The sequence below is a fragment of the Suncus etruscus genome, chromosome 9 (assembly GCF_024139225.1).
Source record: "Suncus etruscus isolate mSunEtr1 chromosome 9, mSunEtr1.pri.cur, whole genome shotgun sequence".
NCBI lineage: Eukaryota > Metazoa > Chordata > Mammalia > Eulipotyphla > Soricidae > Suncus > Suncus etruscus.
The window spans coordinates 102,768,357-102,789,106 of record NC_064856.1 but is presented as its reverse complement, the minus strand read 5'-3'; the positions used below and the strand labels follow the sequence as shown (position 1 = coordinate 102,789,106).

The 20,750-nt window shown below is 35.3% G+C and overlaps 1 protein-coding gene across 1 annotated transcript; it reads left to right on the top strand.

The window, feature by feature from the left end:
* Positions 1–750: 750 nt before the first annotated feature.
* LOC126017778 (olfactory receptor 5AN1-like) lies at positions 751–1,686 on the top strand. Its single transcript, XM_049779831.1, has one exon. The coding sequence runs from the start codon at positions 751–753 to the stop codon at positions 1,684–1,686; it is 936 nt and encodes a 311-aa protein (XP_049635788.1).
* Positions 1,687–20,750: the final 19,064 nt, after the last annotated feature.

Below are 20,750 nucleotides of genomic sequence, written 5' to 3'. Positions count from 1 at the left end.
TTCTCTCAGAACTTAAACTCTATATTCTGAACCCTTAATTCCTAACAAAAAAATATTCTAAAATTGAGACAAAAATTGGAGGAAATAGGCTGTTAAAATAGACTCCTTTTGAAAAAGTTTATAAAATTTTCCTAAAATTATTTCATAACATATGGCACATATGTAGGTTACCCAAGAAAATATTGTCAGGAATAAATATAAATTGTTATATAACTGTCCAGATCATTTTGAAGATAGTATATTAAATTTTAGAAACATTTGGTAAGTTATTAGAAACTAAAAACTAATAGATAAAGAAGGAACATTTTTATCTTTCTAAAAAATTATCTGAGAGAGGATTTATTTTGTATTATTCTGTAATGATACCATTTATGTTTCAGTATTATAAAGTATGAGTTACATAGATAGATAGATAGTTGTAGCTCTTTTAAAAGCCCTATATTTTAGTCACCCTTCTTTAGTTATTTATAGAAATGATGAAATATTTCTTCTTAACATTGTCAATTAAACTTATAACTATTTTCATCTCTATGATATTTATGGAATAAACAAGAAACCAAAGCATTAATAACTACTTCAAAACAATTTAAAATGAAAAGTTGAGGTATGTCCACCAGCTCAGTAAAACACTTCTATCTTTCCAGTATTCAAAGAGAGGAAAATGACATGAGCTAAAATTATAATGTCATTTCTTTTGAGTCATTAATGCATTCTTTTGTCTTGTTTTGTAATTTTAGGAGTGTCAAACCAATGACAGGGGACAACAATATTACAGAAATTACCTATTTCATCTTCTTGGGATTCTCAGATTTCCCTCAAATTATAACAGTTCTCTTCATTGTGTTTCTACTGATCTATATTTCTACTCTGACCTGGAACCTGTGCCTTATAGTGCTAATAAGGGTGGACTCCCACCTCCACACACCCATGTACTTTTTTCTTAGTCATCTATCCTTCTTAGATATCTGCTATGTAACCTCTACAGCTCCCAAGATGCTCTCAGGATTCTTCCAAAAGCAGTCAACCATCACCTTTGTGGGTTGTGCTATTCAGTACTTTGTATTTTCAACCATGGGATTGAGTGAATCTTGCCTAATGACGGCCATGGCTTATGACCGCTACACTGCCATTAGTAACCCACTTCTCTATTCATCAATCATGTCACCTACCTTATGTAGTCAGATGGTATTGGGATCCTATCTGGCTGGACTCTCAGGTTCAGTATCTCAATTGTGTGCCATGCTTCAACTCCACTTCTGTGGTCCCAATATCATCAATCACTTTTTCTGTGACATGCCCCAATTGTTACTCTTGTCCTGCACTGATACCTTCTTTATACAGCTCATGTTGTCCATATTAATAATGTTTTTTGGGATAACAAATGTTGTACTTATCATGATATCTTATATCTATATTGTCCTCTCCATCTTAAAAATCACTTCCACTAAAGGCAGAGTCAAAGCTTTCAATACATGTGCATCTCACCTGACAGCTGTCACCCTCTTCTACACCTCAAGTGTCTTTGTATACTTAAGCTCCAGCACTGGCAGTTCCTCAGCCTTTGACAGGTTTGCATCAGTCTTCTATACTGTGGTGATCCCTATGTTGAATCCTTTAATTTACAGCTTGAGGAACAGAGAAATAAAAGATGCCATGAAGAAGTTTCCAAAGAGAAGGTATTGTTGACAAACATACCCAGGGGATAGAGGCCTTGCTACTGAACCTTTTAGCTGCAACATAATTTAGACATGTTTATGATCTATGTGTGTAAAGTGTTACTTGAATGAGGAAAAATTGTTGTAGGAGATGTGTCTCAGACAGAAGAACAAATCTATACAATTTGCTTTGTTATCTCCTGGGAGAATCAGTAAATCAATGTTGCTTTTGTTCAATTTTTCCATAATGTTTGTCTGAGTATTCTTTTGGTATAAAAATGTTGCATGGTTCAGGCTACATCGTAGTCTCTATGCAGAGAAAGTAATTAAAATTTTAAATTAAAATTAAAATAATGAATTTAAATAGTGGGGATCCATTAGTTTCTTGTATCCTATGTCTAGGGGTAGCTTCAGTGAAAACTATGTAAAATAGGGGCTGGAGCAAAAGCACAGCAGTAGAATCTTTGCCTTGCATGCAGCAGCATTCCATATGGCTCCCCAACCCTTTCAAGAGCTATTTCAGAACACACATCAGGAATAACTCCTGAAATCTGCTGGGTGTAAACCTAAAACAAAAAATAAAGACTAATATATGTGTCATAGCTAACAATTTTTTATATTGTGTGACTTTAAACATCTTTCTTGGGATCTGAGCAATATTATAGCATGTAGGGCATTGGCCTTGGAAATGGCTGACCTAGATTTAATTCCCTGCATCCCATATGGTCCCTTGAGAAACACCAGGACTAATTCCTGAGTTTGGAACCAACAAACAGGAACTAAATGAGAACCAAGAGTAACCCCTGAGCATTGCCTGGTGTAGCCCCAAAACTAAAAGAATGGAAAAAAAGTTTCTCTCCCATTAAATGTTAGAAATGTTTGTATGGCAACTTGTTTGGCACAGTGAGTTGGATCACACTATAGTTTCTGATATTTCAAGCAATCCATTTAGTTTATCATAAGGAAATTTTTCAGAGAATACTCTTTAAAAATGAATTATAAAAATTCAATATTATAAAGATTATGGAAAAAACCTGATAGAACTAGATTACTATTGCATAGCCAACATTTTTGAATTAAATATTTTTAGTTATATGAGGTGGTATATGAGGTGTAGTAGATTGGGTTAGCACTACTTTAGCTATTTTCTGGAAACCTCAAGATTTCTGAAGATAGGAAATAGCACTGGCAGAAACAAAATTTTCAACTCTGACCATTTTTTGCTGTCTAAAGAGGATAAAATGTTGTGATACTTGAGGTCTGTTCTAAAAGGGAATGGAATATGTAGCAACACTTACCATTTAATTCCAGATTTCCAGTCTTTAATATGAAGCAAATATAATCACAGTTTTATACTATCCTTTATAATTTATTGGATTCTTAATATTGTTTTGGGGTCAATTCGTTTTAGTCACATAAATCATCCTGTTAAATTAAAGATAAGGAGAGGTATTTGAAGCCTTTTTTAAAATTCCCATAAATTTACACATGAAAGATTTAGAAAAAAGGGAGTTTGGGACTTCTGTAAGAGTTGTGTGGGCTTGGAGTCAAGAAAATAGTGAAACATGAATACAGGATGTATTTTCTTCAGTAAAGTTAGGCATTGCTCTTGAAATATATATATGTATATATGTATATATACACAGATATGTATATATATGAGTGTAGAAGAAATATGTTTCTGAAAAGTGAAATGGATGCGAAAATAAAAGGTTGATTTTTTACAGTGTTGCTGATTATCATCACAGTGTACTTTAGAGAAAATTTGAAAATTGGGAAAAATTCATTGAAAGGGTACAGGATTTCATATAAAGATAAATAAGTTATAAGTTTTATCAGTGCTTTCAAAGGGCACTTGTAAGCATGTACTCTCTGCATAATAATCCCAAATTTCCTGCCCCATGATCCTGGTAAACACCATTCTACACTGTTTCCATGAGTTTAGACTTTTAGGTTCCATATGTTAATTATATCATAGGTTATTTTTCATTTTGTGTACAGTTCATCTCACTGAGCAAATGCCAACTTCTATTCTAGTTGTCACAATTATAGCATTTTCTTTTCTATTTTGATAATATTATATATACATATATTTCACATGCTCCTTACTTATTCATCTACTGGTAGTTTCTGTATTTTGGATACTGTAGGCAATGCAACAGTATACAAAGGGGTGCAAATATATTTCTAATATTGTCTTTTCTTTAGTTATGTCTTCAAGTTAAATTGCTGAATTATTCAGTAGTTTGAGTTTTTAATTTTGTAGGAAACCATATGGTTTTCATATAACTGAACAATTTTGTCTTTGCCAAAGTATAAGGTCTCTTTTTATTCCACATTAGAACCAACATTTTTCTTCTCCAAACTTCTTGAATATAGACATTCTAACAAGTATAAAATAAGACTTTAATTTCTCTAACCTCTTGTGACATGGATCATCTTTTCTGTTCTTGTTGACCATTTAGATGTCCACTTTGGAAAAATCTCTATTTACTCTTTCTATCCATTTTTAAATGGTATTGTTTGACTTTCTGTTTACTTGTTAATAAATTAGAAAACATCTTTATATACTTTGGCTATTATCCCCTTAACTGATAAATGAATTGTGAATATTTCTCTAATTTGCCTTTTCATTGTTTTAATTGCTGTTTTCACTGTGCAGAATACGTTTTCTTTTATGTAATCAACTTAATGAGTTTCTGGTTTAGTTTCCATACTTTTTAGTATCCTAATCAAACAATTGTTCCAAGATTAATTTCAAGTGTTTTTTGTATATTTTTAATTAAAGCATTTTTATTTAATAACATATGCATTTTTGTATTTTGTTTTTAATGTGGTTTGGGTTTTTTTTTTGGGGGGGTGGAAAAGTGGTTGTTGTTTTAGGTTTTGATTTTTAGACCAGAAGTTACTCCTTACTCTGCACTTAGGAATTACTCCAGGAAGACTTGGGATCTAGGATCTAGGAGATCAAACTGAGGTAGGCTATGTGCAATTAAACACCCTACCTAATGTACTATGACTCTAGCCCTTTTCATGCATTTTGAATTAATCACTTTGTGTTTTTTAATGGAATGCCAAACTTATTGTGTATGAAGTTTTCTAGCTAGCTTCCAAAATCAGTTCTTGATGGAAAAACAACTATCTTGGAGCACTTAGAAAATATTATTTGGTTGTATACAGGGGGAGTATTTCTCATTCTCTAATTTTCCATTCTGTTATTTTTGTCCAAGTGTATATTTTAATCTTAGTACCATACATGAAAATTACTATAGTTTAAAAAAAGTATGATTTGAAATTAGAAATTATTGGACCAGATAGATAGTGTAGCATTATGGTGTTTGCCTTGCACATAACTGACCTAGGACTGACCTCAGTTTGGTCCTTGGCATCCCATATCGTCCTCCAAGTCAGGCGCAATTTCTGAGCATAGAGCCAGGAGTAACCATTGAGCATCACCTGGTGTGGCCCCAAAAAACAACCTCCCCCAAAAAAAGAAATTGAGAATTATGATGTCCTCATCTTTGTTCTTTATCATCAGAATTATTTTTAGTGTTTGAGTTCTTATGTGGTTTGAGAGTTTAGAATTTCTGGTACATAGAGAAGAAATTAGACAAGATAAAATGACCAAAAAAGAACTGATTACAAACTTATATTACCAATCAGTAAAGGATAGGATGGGGTAGAAGGAAAAGGTGCAGTAGAAGTGACAATAACAGTTGGGAAAGATATTTGGCACTTTGGTGGCTATGAAAGTGCAGTAACTATTTTGAAAATTGTCTATTGCAATTATAGTATTAAAATCACAATTAAAATTTAAAATTTAAGGAAAAGGCAAATTTTAGAATTTAATATTGTATATGCAAATATTGCCAAAGAAATCTGATAGTGTGGCATTGAGTAATTAAGATTAGTGTGGCAGCGGCTGCTGGGACCTGTGAACCACGGGTGATCATGGAACTTGCCACGCTCCATGTGCCCACCTCTGATCTGCCTGTTCCACTGCAGCTGCTGGGACCTGTGCACTGGGGGTGAGCATGGAACTTTCCCCCTCCCCCAACCACATGTGCACGCCTCTCTGCCCAGAACCTGTGGGTATGCTGAACACAGCCTGAGCCCCTGAGCCCTGGAGTAGAGCTTGGACTTTCAGGGGCTAGCAGAAGGAACCCAGCCGAGTCTTGGGGCCCAGGGCTTCTGCCTGCCAGTTGGAGAGGGGAGGGCCACCTGAGGCCAGGACAGAAGGGGTCTCTGGGCGGAGCACCACTGACTCCCAGGAAAAGAAGTGGGGAGGCTAGGTTAGGCTAGGCTCAACAGAGCCCTCTACCATTGTGGCCACGGGCAGAACTGCACTGGATGGCAGGAAGAGGGAGAAGGCACCTGACCAGGCTCCACTGGAGGACATGGGAGGGACCAAACCTCAGTGACCTCAGCCAACATACCCACCAAAACACACAGTTCCAATAGACGAAGATCTGAAAGCAGGCATGAGAAAAGAAATGCAAGCCATGATAAAAGAATGAAAAATAATCACTAGCCAGTGAGTACAAGAATCCATGGATGAACAAATCAACCAACATAAAGAAGACACATTACAGAACATGAGAGATTTCACATAAATGGAATTAAAGAAAATAAAAAACACCATAAAAAGCCATGTGAGCAGAATCACACAGTTGAAAAGCACATAGAAGAACTCGAAGAAATACTGCAAACAAAAAACGACCAAGAAACCAACAAAGAAATAAAAGGTAAACACTGGAAGAAAAGTCCAGTATTTAATAAACAAACACAAAAAATAACTAAGAATTGCAGGTATACCAGAAGGGGAGAAAATAGGAAAAGGGGAAGAACAAGTAGTCTGGGAAATAATAGTGGATAACTTTCCTATGCTCAGGAAAGAGGCTTTGGTGCAAATCCAGGAAGTAAAAAGAGTCCCTAATAAATTATACCCTAATAAAACAACACCAAGACATATAGTAATCCAAATGGTAAAAAAAAATAAATAGAAAGATGAACTCCTTAAGGCAAAAGTGAGAAAAAAATCCTAAATTACAAAGGAAGGAACATAAAAATCAAAGCAAATCTCCTATTTGAAAAAATTCAAGTAAGAAGACAGTAGAATGACATATTTAAACGACTGAATGAAAGAAATTTCCAAACTAGAATCAACTAACCATCAAAACTCTCATTCATGTAAAAGGGAAGACTAAAAACATTCTCAAACAAAAACGAACTTGCATAATGAGCACAAACAAAACAGATTCTAAATGACCTATTCAGAGACGAATTACACAATCCAAACCCTGATTGTAATAACAACCACCCTACACAACACAACTGTTGCCTTCTCTGTCAATAATTTCACTAAATGTTAATGGACTAAACTCTCCCATTAAAAAGACACATATTTGAGAACTGGATAAGAAAACATAAACCAAATTTCTGCTGCCTGCAAGAAACACACCTACAAGTACAGAATAGGCACAGGCTTACAATAAAAGGATGGAAATCCATTATTCAGGCCAGTAGAAAACAAAAAAGAGCAGGGACAGCCATTCTTATATCAGACCAAATAGCATTCAACCTCAAGAAAGTGATCAGAAATAAAGAGGGTCACTTCATTGATCAGGGGAACACTAGATCAAGAAGTACTAACCCTGGTTAATATTTATACTCCAAATGCAGAACCAGAAAAATATTTAAGGCAACTGCTTACAAACCTGGAGAAACACATGAAAGGAAATGTGATAGTAGTAGTATATCTCAATACTCCACTATCACCACTGGACAGATCCACCAGACAGAAAAATAGGAAAGAAATAAGAGCCCTAAATGAAAAATTAGAAGATCTAGGACTAATAGACTTATATATACCCTCCACCCCCAGAAAGCAGAATACATATTCTTCTCAAGCTTACATGGAACCTTCTCCAGAATAGACTATGCCTTAGGATATAAATCTAACTTATATAAAATGACAAAGTAAGGATCATTAGAAGCACCCTATCAGATCATTATGCAACAGAGATCAAAATTGACTGTAAGAAGAAGCAATAGAGAAAATCCAACACCTGGAGATTAAACAAAATGCTGCTCAAGAATAGCTGGAAAAGAGGAACTCAAGGAAAAAATAAGATTTCTTGAGACAAACAATAACAAAGAGACAATTTGTCAAAATTTATGGGACACAGCAAAAGCAATAATTAGGGGGAAATTCATAGCAATACAGGCCTATGTCAGGAAAGAGGAAAATGACCAAATCAGAAGTTTAAAAGGTCACGTTAAAGAGCTGAAACAGCAGCAGCAAAGAAACCCAACTACAACCAGAAGACAAAAAATAATAAAAACCAAATAAGAAATAAACAACATAGAAGCTAAGAAAATAATACAGAAAATCAATGAGACCAATAGTTGGTTTTTTTGATAAAAAAATTTTTAATAATATTGTGGCTTTATTATTCAGAAGGTCAAAGTAGGCATGCATTTGAAATAAAGCATCTTAAAGACTCTTCCTCTACAATAAATAGGTTTTATACTTAGAGCACAATGCTTTCATGGCCACACATGCCTTGGTACATTAATTCATCAATGATACATGAAAATGAAAACATACAGTACTTGCTATAGCTTATGCTGCCCTCATTGCTCTCATGATTAGGAATAAAGATTCCAAACTCTATTGTTATGATGCCCAATATGGTTGGCACATTTCTTTTTTTTAATTATCTTTATTTAAACACTGTGATTAAAAATATAATTGTAGTTTTATGATTACAGTCATGTAAAGAACACCCCCCTTCACCAGTGCAGAATTCCCACCACCAATTTCCCAGATCTACCTTCTCCCCACCCCACCCACACCTGTACTAGAGACAGGCTTTCTTTTTCCTTCATTCATTCACATTGTTATGATAGTTTTTAGTGTAGTTATTTCTCTAACTGCACTTATCACTCTATGTGGTCAGCTTCATGTCATTAGTTGTACCTACATGGGAAGATGGGGGGAAATAAGGGTTGGGACTGAGGCAGTAAAATATTAGAAATGAGCTTTGTAGAGTAGTATCAAGGTCACAATACAAGATGGATATTATGGATATATAGAATATATGCATACATTACTATCAGTATGAAAACAAGGAGAAAAAATTTCCACTGACTGTCCCAACATAAACCAGTGCTAGAACGGCCCACCCTCCTCCCAGAGCACATTCCCATTAGTGTAGGGAGAGGTAGGGGGAAAGCCTGTTGACTCCAATAGAGTCCATCTAGACCGGCGCCCAGGGAAGGCCTGAAGTTCAGGGGAGAAAAACCCTATACATGGCAAGAACTGGTATCCAGAATCAAGGAGGAAACCGGAAGCCAGATGTCTTCCCACCCTCTTCCCCATTGCACCACCCCCCTGGAGTACGGAGGAAGGGGGAAGCCTGAGGACCACTAAGAGTCCACCTGAACCCACTTCCGGCATCTGAGCTGGCACCCAGGGAAGGCCTGGAGTCAGGGGAAAAAGAAAAGGACAGCTGGGGGCCTGCCAAGCCTCCCAGCACTCCCCAGGCTAGGGAGAAAGGCTCTGGTATGGGGCCTCCCCAAACCTCATACCTGGCAAGTGCTGGTTTCCAGAATCAAAGAGGAAACCGGAAGCCAGATGTCTGCCTGCCTTCCTCCACATGCACCTCCCCCTGGAGTACGGAGGGAGGGGGGAAGTCTGAGGACCACTAAGAGTCCACCTGAACCCACTTTTGGCCATCTGAGCTGGCACACAAGGAAGGCCTGGAGTCAGGGGAAAAAGACAAGGATGGCTGGGGGCCTGCCAAGCCTCCCAGCACTCCCCAGGCTAGGAAGAAAGGCTCTGGTATGGGGCCTCCCCAAACCAGACATCTTACCGGGTGTGGGTTCTGGAGAGATTATAGTCCTTGGTGTCTGTAGTCTGGCTAGGCAGGAAAAAGGCAGAGAGCATGGTCACTGTTCTTTATAAGTCTCTGGGTTCCCAATCACACGGCAGGAATTGGCCCCACCTTCATTGGGCGGGGACATCTTACCGGGTGTGGGTCCTGGAGAGATTATAGTCCCTGGTGTCTATATGCTGGCTCAGCAGGAAAGAGCTTTTCGAAAAAATTAATAAGATAGACAAACCACTGGAAGACAACAACAAAAAAAGAGAGAGAGAAAATTAGTAAGATCATGAACAAAAGGAGAGAGATTACAACAGAATCAGAGAAATAAAACATATCATGAGGTCTTATTATGAAAAACTATATTCAGTTAGGCTAGAGAATCCAGAAGAAATCAACAGATTCTTGGAAAAATACCATCTTCCAAGACTGGAAATAGAGGATTTAGAAAGCTTAAACAGGTCAATCACTTCAGAGGAAATTGAAGCCTTAATTAAGAAACTCCTTAAGAACAAAGAGTCAAGGTCCAGATGGCTTTACAGGTGAACTTTATCAAACATTCCAAGAATTACTACAACTGATCCACAGGATTTTCCAAACCATTGAAAAGACAGGAATCCTCTCCAATTACTTTTATGAGACTAATATCACATTCATTCCCAAAGATAGCAAAGACACAGCCAAGAAAGAAAACTACAGAACAATCTCACTAATGAACATAGATATAAAAATACTCAACAAAATCTTGGCAAACCGATTCCAGCACAACATCAAAAAAATTATGCACCACGACCAAGTGGGTTTCATCCCAGGGTTGCAAGGATGGTTCAACATATGCAAATCAATCAATATCATATACAACATCAACAACAAGAAAGGAAAAAACTGTATGATTATATCAATCAACACAGTAAAGTGTTAGACAAAATCCAACACCATTCATGTTGAAAACACTCAACAAAATAAGGTTGGAAGGAATCTTCCTCAAGATAGTTACAGCTATCTATGAAAAGCCCACAGCCAACATTATCCTTAAAGGCAAAAAAAACTGAAAGAATTTTAACTAAGATCAGGAAGTTGGCAATGCTGTCCACTCTCCACTCTTATTCAATATAGTTTTAGAAGTCCTAGCAATAGCAATTAGACAAGAGAAGGGAATCAAAAGAATCCAAATTAGGAAAGAACTCAAACTATCTCTATTTGCAGATGATATGATTATATAGGTCGAAAACCCTAAAGAATCCACAGTAAAAATCCTAGAAACAATTAACGAATACAGCAAAATTTCCAGCTACAACGTCAATACACAAAATACAGTAGAGTTCCTCAATAAAATAATGAAGTAGAGGAGAGAGAGATTAAGAAAACAATCCCATTTAAAATCATATCAAAAATATAAGTACCTAGGAAGCAACTTTACAAGGAAGTGAAGGACCTACACCACTAAAACTTCAAAATACTTCAGAAAGAAATTGAAGAGGATCTAAGGAAATGAAAGTACATCCTATGCTCATGGGTAGTAGAATCAACATAGTCAAAATGACTATCTTACCTAAATATATATATATATATATATATATATATTATATATAATGCAATTCCTATCCAAATTTAGACATCAATTTTTAAAGACTTAGAACAATCATTCATAAAATTCATCTGGAACCACAAAAGACCCAGGATAGCCAAACACATATTGTAAAACAAGAAGCTGGGTGTTATCTCTCTACATAATCTGAAGCTATACTATAAAGCCATAGTGGTCAAAACAGCATGGTACTGAAACAGAGAACAGAACCTCAGACCAGTGGGTTAGAACAGAATTTCCAGAGATAAACCCCCAGATGTACAGTCAACTAATTCTTACAAGAGTCAAAAACATGAAATTGAACAAAGAAAGTCTCTTCAACAAATAGTGTTGGTACAACTGGAAAACCACCTGTAAGAGACTGAAGATTGACCCATATCTCACTCCTTATAAAAGTCAACTCAAAATGGATTAAAGACCTTGAAATCAAACTCAAATCTATAAAGATTATTGAGGAAAAATAGGCAGAAAACTTAAAGACCTATATATCAAAAAAGTCTTTGAGGATGGAGCACCAATGGCAAGAATTTTAGCATCAAACCCAAACAAATGGAACTAATCAAACTAAAAAATTTCTGCATGGCGAAAGAAACCCTACTTTGTACTAGGAGACAGTTAAAAGAATGGAAAAAATCTTTTCACTCATCATATCAGATAAAGGGCGGATATCTAGAATACACAAAACACTCAGAAATCTGAGCCCCCCAGAATCTAATAAAGCCATAGAAAAATAAAGAAAAGAAATGAATAGACCCTTCTCCATGTAAGACTGAAAGATGGCCAACAGACACATGAAAACATGCTCACCTTCACTCATCATTAGGAAAATCCAAATCAAGACAACAATGAGGTACCACCTTATGCCAGTGAGGATAGCTCACATCAATCTCTGTTGGTGAAGATCAATATGAAAGGTACTCTCATCCACTGCTGGTGGGAATGCCCCTAGTCCTACCCCTATAGAAAACAGTATGAAGAGTGCTCAAGGAACTCAGAATTGAGCTGCAATATGATCCAGCAATTGCTCTCCTGGGTATCTATCCACAAGTTGATAGGACATTCATCCCAAGGTATGTGTGCAACCCACTATTTATCGCAGCACTCAGTATAATAGCCAAGATTTTGAACCAAGCTTGATGTCCAATAACAGTCGATTGGATTATGAAGATGTGTTTTTATACACAATGAAATATTACATAGCATTTAGAAATGATTCAATCATAGACTTTGCAGCAATGTGGATGCATCTAGAAAATATTATGTTAAATGAAGTAAGCCAGAAGATGAAAGAAAAACACTAAATTATAGCATTATTTTAAAGTACCTATAATATACACCATATGTACAAATAATACTCCATGAACAAATAACAGAGTTTAACAGGGTAGGAACTCCAAACACTGTAATTGTCAACATTTCCTAGGAAGTAGAGACCAAAACAAATGGAAGAGGAATGACGCAAAGCCTCAGCTACACATTATACCATAAAGAAACCAGCAACAGCAGAAACAACAGCATAGAGAGAACAGGTATGTGATCAGCCTTTTACAACAAAGGCCAATAATAATGTCTTGGAAATCTTATACAGGATTACAGGTAAAGAATAAGATGGGAAGTCACTGACTTAAACGGAAGCATTTCATAACAATATATTTTAATGCTTTGATCTTACTATATTTAAAAAAATTCTCAGTTTTTCCGTCCACAGGGGTTCTTGAATACAAAGGGTGGACAACCTAAGGTGGCACCTCGGTGCTCAGTCACACTAGATACCATACTCAGCTTGTATTATGAAAATGTTTTGATAAAACAATTTAACATACCCTTTATCTCTAGAATATGCCCTCTATTAGGACCTGAAGCATGTGACCAGCCAGGCCACTGAAGCAGTAACTGTGACCCACAGACTCATACTACAGGACCTACTCGTTGAACACTTTCAAGCAAACTAACATTCCCTTGCTCTTTTCTCCTCTCTTCTCACTACTTTTTTTTCTCCCTTTTCTTCCTCTACCTTTCCCTCCTCATTATCATCAATTCAATCTATGTCAAATAAAAACCACATTGTTACCTACTCTTTAGGAAAGGAAATTTGATATATAAGGTGCTGCGGACAATACTACATAGCATAACCACCTATATAGATAGACCTCACTAACACACTGTTTAGTACTCGAAATGCAAAACCTATGTGTATCCAAAAGTTGATCTATTAGTTTCTTTACATTACTTGTCCTACAATTACCTATCCTTCTGTACTCAGCTTATTTCTAGCTCTCCCCTCCTCTTTTTCTTAAACTATACCTAAGCTAACTATTGTATGGTTATATGTGGGTATGAACACACAGAGATAGGACTCCTCCATGAGAGCCAAACCTAAATTATAAACAACCCATGTCTATAGTGTATATAAACCCTCCCATATACTATCCTCTATCACCCCTACAGAAATTCTACTATCTCTTCACCCCCCAATCCCAATCCAATTTCCCACCTTATTAAAACCCTTCACCCTCAGTTTATTTTTTTTTATTTTGGTTTTTTGAGCCACACCCATTTGATGCTCAGGGTTACTCCTGGCTAAGGGCTCAGAAATTGCCCCTGGCTTGGGGGACCATATGGGACACCGGGGAATCAAACCTGATCCTTCCTTGGCTAGCACTTGCAAGGCAGACACCTTACCTCTAGTGCCACCTTGCTGGCCCCTTCACCCTCAGTTTTAATCCATTAGGCATCAAGACTGACCTCCTACCCCAATGAGCCAGTACCTAGCACCCAAGTGAGGGGACACCCACGCAGACCAATACCTTGTCCCTGGCAAGAAAATACAACCAACACCCCTGCTGACTTATGCTGTGTGGGTCCTCCTTATCACCTCTCCCTAACATAGAAAGTTGTTTGATACCGAACTCAGTTCCAGAAGAATCCCCACTGCAAGAACTCTACCCAAGATCTCTCTGATGCGAATCTTTTCTCAATCTCAAGAAGACGAGGGTGTGTGATGAAAATGCGTCCTGGATCCCACATCCCACAAGAAAATCTCAAAAGACAATGGGGAAGCCTATACTTCCTTCGTAAGTTTAAGACCTATTTAATACTATCTCTTAACCTGTTTTTCCATAAATATAAGGTAGTCTCCTGCATCACTTTGTTCCTTTAATTACTTTTTAAATTAATTTTAAAAATTCTTTCTTCTTTATATATATATATATATGTGTGTGTGTGTGTGTGTGTGTGTGTGTGTTTGTGTGTGTGTGTGAGCATATATTTTTTTATTTTTTGTCTTGTTGCTGTTTTTTTTCTCTTTCCACCCCCAAATGCACCAGCAATATAATGTAGCACCATTTCTTTCTGCAAAGGCATACTAAAATGGGGAAATCTTATGTATAAAAACAAGTTCTTATCTAATAGGGAGAAGAATCCATACTTTTTTACAATGCAGGAACACATTCCACCTTAAACATATGTTATGTGGACCCAACTTAGACCCCAGGTGATTAGACATCAGCCGTCCAACCTTGAACCCTGGATCCCAGACATAGAAATGACACAGTTCTCCACAACAGCTGCAGGAACCAAATACCCTCTGGTACATCCTTAATACTGCTCTGGCACCAACATGTGCAGTTCTAATATGATATCCTTACAACCAGGAAATGGGAACAACTTGATCAAAGAGCAGGTTGTCTTACCTCACCACCTAATGATAAAGCAAAATCAGAAGACTTGTTACCCTTTGATCTGTGCAAAAGCCAAGATCACCATCTACAGATGACTGACTGTGACAACCATGACTGGGCAGAACGTATCCTAGGACCAATAAAAAAAAACCCTAGTCTAGATTTTGGCCTATGATCTGTACAACAACCAAGATCTCTAATTCTAGAAGTCTGACTGAGACAATTGCAACTGAACGGGTTTTCTGGAAACATAGCAAAAGACTCTATCCCAGGCTCTATCCTAGGATCAGTGCAATGACCAAGACCACAAACTATAGAAGACAGATTAAAATGACAATGAAGGAATAGAACTTCTAGAACCGCAAAGAAATACTTCATCATAAGCTCCATTCCTAGACCTGTGCAGATATCAAGATCTCTAGATACAGAGGTCTGATCTTACCACCCATGATGGAGCAGAAGTCTTCCATACACCACAAAAACACCAAGGGGAGAGTAAATGAACATGCAAGGAGTCTATAGATATTCCCATGATAGTATACTTTGGGAGTGTAGAAATCCTGTATCTCTTAGTCCAGGGAATTCCCTTTCTAATGTCCCCAATATTTACTGTGCCTATGCAGGAAAAGAAAAAAAGCACAAAATAAACAGTTTTATTTAATTATTTTTTTGTTTGTTTTGGTTTGGATATTGATATTGTTGTCTTTATTTTTTTTTCTTTTTCTTGTTATGTTCTGTTATGTTTTTATTTCAGGACCGTGGTTATTATGTGGTGCTTGTCATTATTGCTGGAGTGCTCACTGGATTTTTTATTTGATATTTCCTTTTGTATTGTTGTGGTGTTTCGCTACCTTTTTCCCTTTCTTCTCTCAAACTGAGGTTGATAGCCTCTAGAAGGACTCTGCCCATTTTCAGTTTATTTGATTTTTACCCCATTTTATTGCTTTTCTTTTCTTCAAACAGAACCACATAACCTGAACATCTAGTTCTGCATTCTCAAATTGAGGGGGAAATAATGGAAGGTACCAAGACCAAACAGTTGTGTGATCACTAAGTAGTAAGCAAGACACAGAGGGGACCACTTATACTAGCAGCCCGAGGGATGCAAGATTGGAACGGGGGTGGAGAAAGGACAACTTTGGTGATGGGAATTCTCCTGATTTAATGTTAATATATATCTAAAATACTACTGTTAAAGATATGTAATCCATTTTGGTCAAAATAAAAATTATTATAAAAAAGATTAATGTGGCTATTATAACAATATTGTTCTTTTAATCAATGAACCCAATAAAGAGCTCCTCATTTATGTTATCAATTTCTTTTATTAACATCATAAAATTTTCATTGAATAGTCTTTTACTTTTCTGGTTAATTAAGTTCTAGAAATTTTATTGTTTTAATATGTTGTGCTTGGGATAGTTCAATTATTTTGTTGACTAGGTGTTTTCTTTATTTCTGCGTTAAAGCTCAGGTGAATAATACATACTATTTGATATATAATGTTTTTATATATTTTTTATTTTAATTTCTAAGTTTCTTAATGAAGTCTATTGTCTTCCATAAAAATGTCATATAAAGAGGCAAGAGAGATAGAATGGAGATAAGGTGTTTGCCTTTCATGCAGAAAGATGGTGGTTTGAATCCCAGCAACCCATATGGTCCCCCAAGCCTGCCAGGAGCAATTTCTAATCATAGAGCCAGGAGTACCCCTGAGCACTGCAGGGTGTGACACAAATACCAAAAAAATATTTTGTCATATATAAATAAAAAATTGTTTTCTTTGATATTAAAAATATATTATGGAAACTTATTTATAGAGTACAAATACTTAGAGATACAATTGTCAATCACCCTCCAAAATTATACATTTGATGATTTCAGCCCACTCTTCTGTACATCTATGATAATCACAGTTCTGTTGTCAAAGTGATTTTTATGATGGTCTTGCTTTGAATAATCCAGCAATTCAACTTCTTTCATATTTTCATGGGATAACTTAGTAATTATGATTCTCTTTCTGTCCTATTTTATTTAATATGAAACCATCAAATTTCTCTATATTGTTGCAAAATGCAACGTTTTGTTATATATTAATATGTACCAAAACTTCTTTGTCCACTCATCTGAACATTTGTGTTGTTTTTAAGTATTGGCTATTGTGATGTGAACATGGGTGTGCATATATATATATATATATCTTACTTATTTTATTTTTTATTAAAGAACTATTATTTACAAAACAACAGATGTTTAACTTTATACATAAAATGCTCTAACATCTTTTTAATTATTGTTGTATTTTTATTTATTTATTTTTGTTTTGCTTTTGGGGCCACACCTGGCAGTGCTCAAGACTGCAATCAAGCCAGGAGTAACACCTGAGTGCCACCAGTTGTGGCCCAAAAACCAAAATAAAATAAAATAAAACCAATAAAATATGTTCTCTTTTTAAAAAAGTTAAACCAGTTTACATTTCACCAACAGTAAATATGCATTTCTGATTCTCTACATCCATCGCATAACATTTAATGTTCAACTTTTAATTTATAGTCTATCCTCAGTAGTGTGAGGTGATAACTCTATCATTTTGATTTCAAATTCCCTGCTAATCAGTAATGATAAGAATATTTTCATATGCCTATGGACATATGCATGTTTCCTATTACTGTTGTTTTGGCTTTATTTTGTGCACAGGTTTATTCCTGGCACAGTTCTCAGGGATCAATCTCTCCCTATTGGGGTTCCCATCATATGGGAAGCCAGAGATTGAGCCCGAGTCAGCTGCTTTTAGGACAAGCACTTTACCCTTGTCCAATCTCTTTGCTCCTCATTTGATATACATTTTCTTTGCAAAAGTATCTCTTGCCCCTAGGCATTTGTATTAATATGCAAATAGTCTAGTCTTTTTGTTTTAATGATAGCTGCCCTAGCAGTTCACAAACTGTATTTTTTTGTATTTCTATTTGCTTATCTTGGTTTTTATTTTTTTTGCCAATGGAATCTCATCACAGACAATACTACAATACTATGGTAAAAAAAAAAAACAACTTGGGAGTATTTTTTGCCTGTTTTCTCTGGCATTTTTGGATGTGGTTTAATATTTCTGATATTAAAATATTTGGAATTGATTTTTGTATATAATATAAGACAGTATCCAATTTTGTTCTTAAATATATGGCTGTCTGGTTCTTCAGTTTTATGTTCTGAATCTTTGAAGTAAACTAACTGTTGATACATACATCTGAGGTCTTATTTCTAGACTGAACTCAATTCTATTTCACTGATCTGAATGTCTGCTTTATTTCAATTCCAAGCTGTTAGACTACTATTGTCAGCTAGTATAGTTTAAAGCCAGAGACTATGCTGTCTCTCATCTTCATTTTTCTCACAATTGCTTTGCCAATTCAAGGAGCTTTGTGATTCTAGCAAATTCTGGTAATGTGTGTTCTATAACCTTGAAAATGCCTTTAGAATTTTGATTAGGATTTTGATTGTAAAATGCTTTGAGTAGCTGGAGTTTTAAAAAGAGCAATTCTTTTAATCTATAAGCATAATACATTTTTTTTTCATTTTTGTATTCTACTCTATTCTTTTGATAGCAAATTACATTTTTCTGTTAAGTTAATTCTTAGGAACTAATTTTGTTACACAATGGTAAATGGGACTACATTTTTCATTATATTTTAGTTTGTTGCTTATATGTGACAATGCAAAGTATTTTGTATACTGATTTTGTAACCTCTCAATTTTCTTTGTTTATTATTTCTACTACATGTATTTAATGGAAGTGTCAAAGTTTTATTACATATTATCATATCTTAAAATAATGATATATAATAATTTATCTTTGTTTTTGTTTTAGCCTTGACACTTAGGGCTTAGTCCTTCTCTGTGCTAAGTCATTAATCCTGGTAGAAGAGGGGACCACCTGAGGAACTAGAAATTAAAGTATGTGCAAGATCAATCATGTGTAAAGCAATGTTAACCTTGTCTACTGTGCAATCTCTCTATCCAAATATTTAACTTTTTTTCTCATTTGTGCAGCCTCTATTTCTAGTAATTTCCCAATTTCTGTGTCTAAGACTTCTAATCCGTTACTGAATAATGGTGATGATATTGTTCATATCTGTGCCTGATTTTTTAAGAAAAACAGCTTTTCACCATTGAATATGTTCTTTCATGCTGGTTTGTTGTTTAAGTACAGCCAAAAATAAATTAATTAAATTAAAATAAGCTTTCAGTATTACCCAAGCATATAATTTTTATAGGTTTGTATGAAGGGTATGAAACCACATATTTAAAAAAGATATTTATATCCTTCCTTTGTAGAAGTATTATTCATAACAGCCAAAACAAAATCAATATGAATATTCATCAACAGATGAGAGAGTGGAATTGAGATATTGAATTGATTAAACATATAGAGACAGAGAGTAGATAGATGATAGATAGATAGATAGATAGATAGATGATAGATAGATAGATAGATAGATAGATAGATAGATAGATAGATAGATAGATAGATAGATGATAGATAGATAGATGCCAGACATACTCTAATTTGCCAAAAACAAACAAAGCATCTTGTGACAAATTAACATCTCAACATCCATGTAATTAACTACATTATGTTGAATATGTTGAAATATACTATTATTTTAGTAAATATACAATATTTTGAAAAAATATATAATATAAAGAAGTTTACTTTAACAAAACAGTATATACACACAGTATATACACACTATAGAAGAACTAACACAATTATAAAAAAATAAAGTCTTACATTTTTCTATAAGAAATGGAATTGAGGATTTTAGTAAAAAACAAAAAAAGTCAAAGGAGAAAGACAGATTCCAAATTATTTCATTTGTAGGTAATACAGGAAGAAACGAAGAAAAGGAATAAACATGTTCTATGAAAGTAAACTTTTAGATTCTGCTGACAGACTTGTTTACTTAATGGGGATAGAATGTAAAGAAGGGTCCTGTGACCTGAGGTAGAGAAACGAAGAAAAGGAATAAACATGTTCTATGAAAGTAAACTTTTAGATTCTGCTGACAGACTTGTTTACTTAATGGGGATAGAATGTAAAGAAGGGTCCTGTGACCTGAGGTAGAGAAATAAAAGAAATAAAAAAAATATTGACAGATTGGTGATGGGCATAATATGTATCATTGTATATTGAACATATGAATATTTATACTTGTAAAATAATATTACCTCGTTAAATTTAAAATCTGGAAATAAAATAAATTTAACTTGAAATAATTATATGTAAAACAGTAGGGAAATGAATAAAAATGACTGAGTGAAAATATAGTAGTTCCCAGTAGAAAAGGAAAATGGGGCTGGAGCATTGATAGACTCGCAGGGGTCCTCAAACTTTTTAAATAGGGGGCCAGTTCACTGTCCCTCAGACCATTGGAGGGTCTGACTATAGTAAAAACAAAACTTATGAACGAATTCTTAAGCACACTGCATATATCTTATTTTGCAATGAAGAAACTAAACAGATACAAATACAATATGTGACCCGAAAGCCATAGATTGAGGACCACTGGAGTAGAGGGATCTTTTAGGTAGTAGTAGTATTGTACTCAAAGTTGGCAGAGTTGGCCGAGGTGACAGATATACATACATAAACATAGAAAACTTGGTATCAAAAATTCCAAATTTTTGAAAGACAATGAAAAATCAATAAAAACTTTTAAAATAATATCTTTATTAAAGCACCTTGATTACAAACACGATTGTGATTAGGTTTCAGTCATGTAAAGAACACTCCCCATCACCAGTGCAACATTCCCACCACCAATGTTCCAAACCTCCCACCCTCCACCCCACCCCACCCCCAACAGTACTCTAGACAGGATTTCCAGTTCCATCATTTATTCACATGGTTATAATAGTTCTCAGTGTAGTTATTTCTCTAATT

What these genes read in the sequence shown, in the direction of transcription:
- LOC126017778 (XM_049779831.1), top strand. Translation starts at nt 751, where the DNA reads ATGACAGGGGACAACAATATTACAGAAATTACCTATTTCATCTTCTTG.